Source organism: Aptenodytes forsteri, unplaced genomic scaffold, assembly GCF_000699145.1.
Source record: "Aptenodytes forsteri isolate BGI_AS27 unplaced genomic scaffold, ASM69914v1 Scaffold149, whole genome shotgun sequence".
NCBI lineage: Eukaryota > Metazoa > Chordata > Aves > Sphenisciformes > Spheniscidae > Aptenodytes > Aptenodytes forsteri.
This window is the reverse complement of record NW_008795560.1, coordinates 432332-440080: the sequence shown is the minus strand read 5'-3', so window position 1 is coordinate 440080 and position 7749 is coordinate 432332. Positions and strand designations below refer to the sequence as shown.

Here is a 7749-nt window from a genome sequence, read left to right as displayed (position 1 = left end):
GTACAGAACAGATACTTTCTTTTGTGCTTTCCAGCACAGCTGTAGTGAATTTTAAAAATGCAGCCATAAGATAACACGACAATGTTAAAATAGGAAGATAACTGGTAATAATTTTGATCCTGCATCAAGCCTTATGCAATACATAACTTTCTATCCACTTGCATGTTCTTATTAACATAAGAAACAGTAACATAGTATAACTAAAGCAATACATGAACATTTTGGCTTTCAGCAAAAAGTTCCCCACTTCTGTAAGCTCAGACAGGTGCAGCAATTTAACTGAAGTCCCTATTAGTAAGGACAAGAGGAGCCACTAGGGTCCAAAGGTAGAGAAGGAGACAAACCCAGCTGGAGGTTATCTTCACCCACACGGCTGGCCACTTGCTTGTCATTGTTTTAAAATCTGCATCAGGGCTAAAAAGTAAAGAAGCCAGTTAACAGATACAGAAGGCACCTTCCACTATTCCTTGCTATCTCTCACATGAATCTGAAGGTAGAACAATGATTTGGGACACTCTGATGCAAGAGCCTTTGTGGGAGGAGTGTGGTGAGACAACTAAACCAGGAATTTAAATGGTTGCATATGTTGATGTGCTACTCCTAAAGGAAATCTCTCAGTCAGCTATGCAATAGACTCCTGATGGCTGCTGCTCTGTAAGCATATTTGCTAATTTATACAATATAGCAGTCTTGGGGAAAGCAGTTGTAAGCTGCAGCAGCAAAGGATATGTCCAAGTGCTCCCAACAGATCTAGGAAATCATATCTCCATTTAAGTGGCACGTATGGCTGTCCCTGCACATCTTTCCCAGGGTGAAGAGCCAGTAACATTAGGCTGGCCTCTGACAAACTTCCCAGGAGGTCACCCTAAGCCAGTTTGATACGTGACCTTCCTGCTGCTTGCGTATCTGAAGGATGGTCACCACACTTTCTGCCCTTGCAGCTGTGAAGCAGTTCACTAGGACTACAGCTGCTGATCTTGGCTTTTTCTACAGGTTTTTTACATCTTATTCAGCAACGCAAAATTGAGAAGGCACAACTCCAGTGCAACTGGCATAGGGACAGCACCTTAGCCAGCTGGGCAGGAGTAGCCTATAGGGCAGGAGTCTCCTGTCCCACCTAGAAACACTGTCTGGCACATACAACCCATCACTTTCTGTCTTGCTCTTACCTGTACCAGTTTGTGAGTGTCATCATGATGTAAAGAGAGGCAAGGAAGAGCATGAAGTGAAAGAAGGTGTAGCTGTACTGAACGCCATCCTTCTCGTTATCCATGACACGGCGCACTTCTCCTTCCTCTGCAGCCCCGCTGCCTGTTCCCACAGCATCCTCCAGAATGGCACTGTCACTCCCAGACAGTGTCAGCTTGTTCACCTGGCTGTTACTTGAAGAGCGAATGCTGCAGTGTAACCCAAAGATAGACATGGTTAAAAACTCCCTCTTCAGTTAGCTATGTTTGCTAATAAAGCAAGCAGCAGACCACAGTGGACATCTGGGACTAGCAAGTAACAGTTTTTAAATCCATCTGGAAACACAACGAAGCTCCTCAAAGAGCTCTGTTTTCATCCGAGCTTTTGTTAACATAGTTAAACAGTGTTCCTAGTCCAGATCCCATAACACATTTTGTTCTGTTATCTGAATTGGGCTAATAAAGCCTATCCTCATCCACAAAACGGAATGCAGTTTTATTAGCCGTATTAGGGCTTGGGCCTGAGACCGCAGCTGGATATGAATAAATGCAGGTACGTTTTTCACTAGACCCAGATTCAAACAAAAAAGCAGACAAATCCCTATTGTTTATCATTTGATAGCAGTGCAGATCCTACCTGGAATACAAGAGGCAAAGGACAAAGATAACCAATCCAACAACACTCTGGGCATCCCACCACTGCAGGGACTTGGGCGGAGCTGGCGTAGCAGGTACGACAGTGGTATTTGCCGGAACAACTGTGGGTGTAGCTATCTGGGTAATGATGTTCAGCAAACTCGGGTTACAGCTTCGTTCTGAGAGGGATTTCAAGGCAGATTAAAGAGAGATGAGCTTTGCCAGCATTTAGCTAAGAAAAGGTGACAGATAAGCTTGCAATTTTTCATCCCCTTTAACTGCTGATCTCTTCAATTCCCCAGAGGCAGCAATGACATGGAATATTTTTCCTTCCTGTGAGCTAGGCAAGGGTGTAATAAACAAATAAAATCAGAATGCCCTGACGCTTTTCTTTCCCCTCACAAATACCCCAGTTTAGTTCTGGAAAGAGACAATTTGATGGTTTCAGTGAAGTCGGCTTTAGTGCCTCACTAGATTTTTACCTAGACAGATCAGCAATCCCCACACAGTGATCTGTAATAACTGCAAGCCCCATCAACAGCTTCTGCTTTCACACCAAAATACGTTGTTACTCGACAGCCTGTTGCTTACCAGGCTCATTGGACATGGCTGACCAAGTGAGATACATGGTGTAGAGCGTGATAACAGAGGACTGGAGGAGGCCAGAGCGAGGCTGATGTTCCTGTTCAAGGACAGAATAGCAAGCCAAGGTCAAAAGGGCAAGTTCTACCTATAGGTGGATGGTTTTGCCCTACTGCCACAGATTCAACAATTACTAGCATGAAAAACTTTATTTTTTAGAAGTGCAGTGAGCTCTGTTCTACGTTTAAAAGACCAGAAGAAACTCAGACTAATACAAATTATGCGGTGAGCAACTCAAACATGGAAGGAATAAGCAAACCAAATCCAATTTTTCTGTGCCCAAGACTTGGTTATGGCTTCTTACTGAGTTAATCCCAACTTGTTAACAGTTTTGTAGATACGAATCTAGCATGTGATTTATTTGAGTAATACCAGTTTGGAATCAAGTAACATGCAAGCTTCCTCTCATACTAAACACGCTTACCCATAATTTCAAAGCCACAGTATTAAGCCAATAAATTTCCAGCTTATTTTGCTTTTCCCTAACGGGTTTCTCTGTTCTGCCAGAACGTTCACCACTAAAACCACACCAGCAGTGCCCCACATGGAAACAAAGTCCAAAACAATGTTAGCCAAAAAAAGCCTATCTTCAGGAAATATGTCACTACATAGTGCATTGGTTTCAGAGTAAGATTTTTTTTTTTTTTAAAATGTTCCTAGCTAGCATAGCTATGATGATACCCCAATTTTGAAGTTTTATGTCTGACTGAATTGGTACTACATCTTTCTTACTTCCCTGCTTTGTATGTCAGAAGAAAATAGCAGAGAAAAATAATACCTGAACTTTTGGAAGGGTAGAAACAATGGAGACAGCAATGCACAGGATGATATTAATGCTTATGAAGAACTTGTTCTCAGTGCAGTCATCAGGCTTCGTGTAGAAAACATAGAAAAGCACCACAAAAACCAGCGACAAGGCATAGAACAAGCTTGTACATGACAGCAGAGCTGGAGGGAAAAAAAAATTAACTGTTACAATACCCATGTAGTTTAACAGTACATCTAAGGTGATTTAATGACCAGCTACCACTGTAATGAGACAGTCCCTCTTCCTCACCTGGAAGTCTGGCTCAGAAAACTAGACTAGCAGAACGCATTTCTATTAGGTATGGCTGAATTTCTGCTTTGGCTCACTAAGTAGTGTAGCTCAGAGGGAAGCCGATGGTGCCATCAGGGGAATAAGACCTGCCTTTCAGCGGCAGTTTAATTGGTTTAACTGATGTCAAGTCACGGTGTCAAAATGAGAGTGCTCTTCGCACACTTCTCATGGGCTATTTATAAGCCCTGAATTCCCCCTTCTATGCTAGAGACCACCCATTTTCATTTCCATTCTGCTACGTTCTTTATAAGAAGCTACAAAATGCTGTTGCAGCATCCATAGCTATGAGCGAAGAACCACAACAATTAGCACTTTGTAATTTAGCGGTCAGCTCGGGAGCACGCGCTGAGGCATGCTTTGTGTTGTACTGCAGCCACTGTCATCGACATAACTGACTTCCCGAGGACCTCAGTAGGGGAGGTGGCAAAGCAAAGTTAGAGATCCAGGCTACTAGCTCTGCACTCGCACTGCAAACTAGGCAAGTGTTGTTTGTTATGACTGTCAGATCTGCTAATCACAAGCCTAAAATATTTTACATGTTATTTAATGAGAAGAAGGCAACACTGCAGCTATTAATTCCAAACGTTTACAGTTATGACTCAAGGAGACTGTGGAGTGTAATTCTAGGTACGTTTGCAAACTAGTAAGTGATGTTCTGCAGAGTACTGGCCAGCAGAAACAAATCCTTTACAGGTTAAGATTCCTACCTGCATACCAACATTTAGAATTTCCCTCCTCCATTCTCTCAACCCAGTTCTCATTCCAGGAATGAGCAAAGTCCACAAGAAGCACCAACTGGATAAGAATGAAGCAGAAGGCTCCACAAATACCAATAGCAAACCAAGCTAGAAAAGGGAGCAAGAAAAACAGGGTTAGCTTTCATCATTTGCATGCTACCCCAGTTTAAAAAAATAAAATAAAATAAAAAGCTTCTAATTATACTGCAGACAAATAATGAAAAAATCTGAAACTATATTCAGAAATGCAGATGCTGTTAATCACTTTGGCCTCCATCGTGCAGAAGCATGCACATGAGGGAAGTGATCGTGCCCCTGTACTCGGCCCTGGTGAGGCCGCACCTCGAATACTGTGTTCAGTTTTGGGCCCCTCACTACAAGAAGGACGTCGAGGTGCTGGAGCGTGTCCAGAGAAGGGCAACGAGGCTGGTGAGGGGTCTGGAGAACAAGTCTGCTGAGGAGCGGCTGAGGGAACTGGGGTTGTTTAGCCTGGAGAAAAGGAGAGGCTGAGGGGAGACCTCATCGCTCTCTACAACCACCTGAAAGGAGGTTGTAGCGAGGTGGGGGTCGGTCTTTTCTCCCAAGTAACAAGCGATAGGACGAGAGGAAACGGCCTCGAGTTGCGCCAGGGGAGGTTTAGATTGGACATGAGGAAAAATTTCTTTACTGAAAGAGTGGTGAAACATTGGAACAGGCTGCCCAGGGAAGGGGTGGAGTCCCCATCCCTGGAGGTATTTAAAAGACGTGTAGATGAGGCGCTTAGGGACATGGTTTAGTGGGCATGGTGGTGTTGGGTCGATGGTTGGACTGGATGATCTTAGAGGTCTTTTCCAACCTCAATGATTCTATGATTCTATGCGAGAAGTCCCAGCTGTTCAAGGGTGCAGCCTATGCTAGTCAAGCTGAGCATGGGAATATTTAGCCCAACGTTTTCAGAATGAACGCAAGCTCTAACACAAGACATCTTTGCATACATAAGTACCATCATGCCACATTTCTTCGAGGATCAACCACCCTTTCAAGTTCCTGTGTTGTGGCCAGACAGTAAAGGTTTCTTGCACAGATTTTTCAGAGACTCTAGGGAAGTATTTAGCACTTGTCAGTGTTCCGAGCTGCCTCTAATCTAAAGAGTGTCAGAAGACTGAGCCCAGTAGCGATCGTGTCATGGGGTACCGAATTATTAATACACACCACCTGTGCACTTGAAAAGAGATTGCTTATTGCCGTAACTTCAGTTGGTCACCAAAATACCGGATGAACCAAGATACTCAAATGAAGTAGGACAGAAATCTGTGTCTTTTACAAGATAACTGTCACAACTATAGCCTGGTAAATCTATGAAAAGGTTTATTAAACAGAATTCCATGATGACATATTAACTGTACCTCTTGTGAAAGGCCCTTCAGGAATGTAAAACGCTCCAACCATGATAGCCACAATGGCAGCTATTTTGAAGAACCAGAACCTTTAAAAGAAGATATAAGTTGAAAATACCGGTCTTACTCTGCACACAATAGTCATGTTTTACACGGTCTGCAAGCAGCTTGCTGTACATAGATGAGTGTCTAACAGAAATTTAAAGCAAAAAAAATTGTGTTCAGTGGGATTACAGATGAAGATGCTGAACGTGAGTGAGCAGCTCATCCTTGCAGGGAGGAAGGCTAACTGCGCTGTTCAGCTTGGAGAAGGGAAAGGGGAGATCTAATTGCTGTTTTCAGCTGCCTAAAGGGAAGGTGGAAAGACGACAAAACCAGACTCTTCTTGCAGGTGCGCAGTGGAAGGACAAGAGGCAACATATGCAAGTTGCAAAAAGAGAAACTACAATCGGATATTGCAAGAAATTGCACAGGTTGCCCAGAGAGGTCGAAGCATCCCCATCCTTTGAGACATTCAAAACTCAACTAGACAAGACCCCGAATAACCCGCTCTAACCAGGGGGCTGGATCACATGATCTCCAAAGGTCCCTTTCAAATTAAATGACTCTATGACAATTCAGTCATCCAGCCCAGAACTAACCCAGTTAAATCAGTGAATCAGAAACCAGTTTCTGCTGGATTACTGAGTCAGACTGGCCTGGTGAATGACCCAATGAGCACTAGGGTCGGCACAAGGATGGCGATATAAATTAACTGAAATCTAGCATCCCTGTGGAAACACAGAGGGGTGCCCAGAGCACCGGCTCCGAGGTTACCCAACCTCCGAGCATTACCAGTACAGTGAACACGTTACATAAATAGGAAGCTTTTTAGGAGACTAAAGCGTTACTCTGTATTCAGTTCAAAAGAAACTGGAGGCTGTCAATGTACGCGTAAACAATTCGCCATTGTGTTCAGCAAAGAAACTTGAGAGAGGAAACAAGCTGGAAGACCAGACAGCTGGCTCACACACATACCCATTGTGTACCGAGGCTCTTGGATCATTACTTGTTTTCACTTCTATCATGAGCAGAGAGAGGAGAAAGAAGAACACTGCCATGGCAAAGCTGATCCGATAGACAGCTCTGTATCCAACAAACACATCGCAGCTGACAAAGCCATCCATATGCGGTATGCGAGTATGAAGCCCCTCATCACAAAATCCAGGTATCTGAGTAAAGACACATTTAGTTGTGAATTTACGTCTGCATTTGCAATTTCATTCTTTAAGCACTCTAACAGCTACGGCTTTCAGTCAGCTGTCTTCTGGGAGATCTGCTAACAAAAGACGTTGTGCTCAGCCGGCCTGCACAGACATTATCGTCTTTCTTTCCCTATGTCATCACTAACAGCATCCAGGAAGATTAAGATACCAAAGCAGCAGGCCTCTGATAACCACTGGCAATCTCCAGGTCTGGTCAGGCACGTACTTAAAAATGTACATTCACTGTATTTGCGATTTCAGCTAGAAGCCGTTCAGTACCCGCAGTCTCTTAACTCGGGGGACAAGGCACATTTGGGTGTTCGTGCCTCTCACGTAACCCATCCCAAGTAAAGAGAATCAATAGTCACCGGCACAAGTAACGCTTCTGCAAACAGTTAGAAAGAGGTTTTCCCCTCCATACCTTTTTCAGCTGCTCTTCCATGCCCGGTGCCAGCATAATGCAGGCAAGAACGGTACTGAGGAGGAGGAGGAAGGCATAGATAAGACGCGTCACTGTTGAATTCTTGCTGTTGGGACAACATTGGCACAGTAAACACGAGGCACCGCTGCACAGACAGGGAATCTGAAGGACAGAGACAGAAATAGTAAGGGCATTCCCCTCGCAGCTGGCGGCGGGGCGTCCAACGACACCGAGAGAGGAAAACCCGACCTCCATTCGCAGACACCCCGCTCCGCGCCGGACCACACGGATAAACCGCTTAACCGACATTTCTGACTGACATCGTGTTCGAAAACGCCCGTAGATAACCTGGCTTATCAGCCTGGGCCCATTCCCGGGGGCCCGCCGCCCGGCAGCGTGCCGCGGCC

At 44.6% G+C, this 7749-nt stretch overlaps 1 protein-coding gene across 1 annotated transcript; it reads right to left on the bottom strand.

Moving 5' to 3' along the window:
* Nucleotides 1–275: 275 nt before the first annotated feature.
* On the bottom strand, nucleotides 276–7504 carry SERINC3 (serine incorporator 3). Its single transcript, XM_009282190.2, has 9 exons — nucleotides 7343–7504; nucleotides 6695–6888; nucleotides 5687–5766; nucleotides 4272–4409; nucleotides 3244–3413; nucleotides 2415–2505; nucleotides 1825–2002; nucleotides 1170–1397; nucleotides 276–414 (listed from the first exon to the last, which is right to left on the bottom strand). The coding sequence occupies exons 1-9, from the start codon at nucleotides 7376–7378 to the stop codon at nucleotides 276–278; spliced, it is 1254 nt and encodes a 417-aa protein (XP_009280465.1). The 5' UTR covers nucleotides 7379–7504.
* Between the last annotated feature and the right edge of the window lie 245 nt (nucleotides 7505–7749).

Coding starts and splice junctions, on each gene's coding strand:
- SERINC3 (XM_009282190.2), bottom strand. CDS start 7,378: ATGCTGGCACCGGGCATGGAAGAGCAGCTGAAAAAG. Junction 4,410..5,686: donor TGAAGGGCCTTTCACAAGAG/GTACAGTTAATA, acceptor TCCCTTTTCTAG/CTTGGTTTGCTATTGGTATT. Junction 2,506..3,243: donor CTACCCTTCCAAAAGTTCAG/GTATTATTTTTC, acceptor GTCCTTGAACAG/GAACATCAGCCTCGCTCTGG.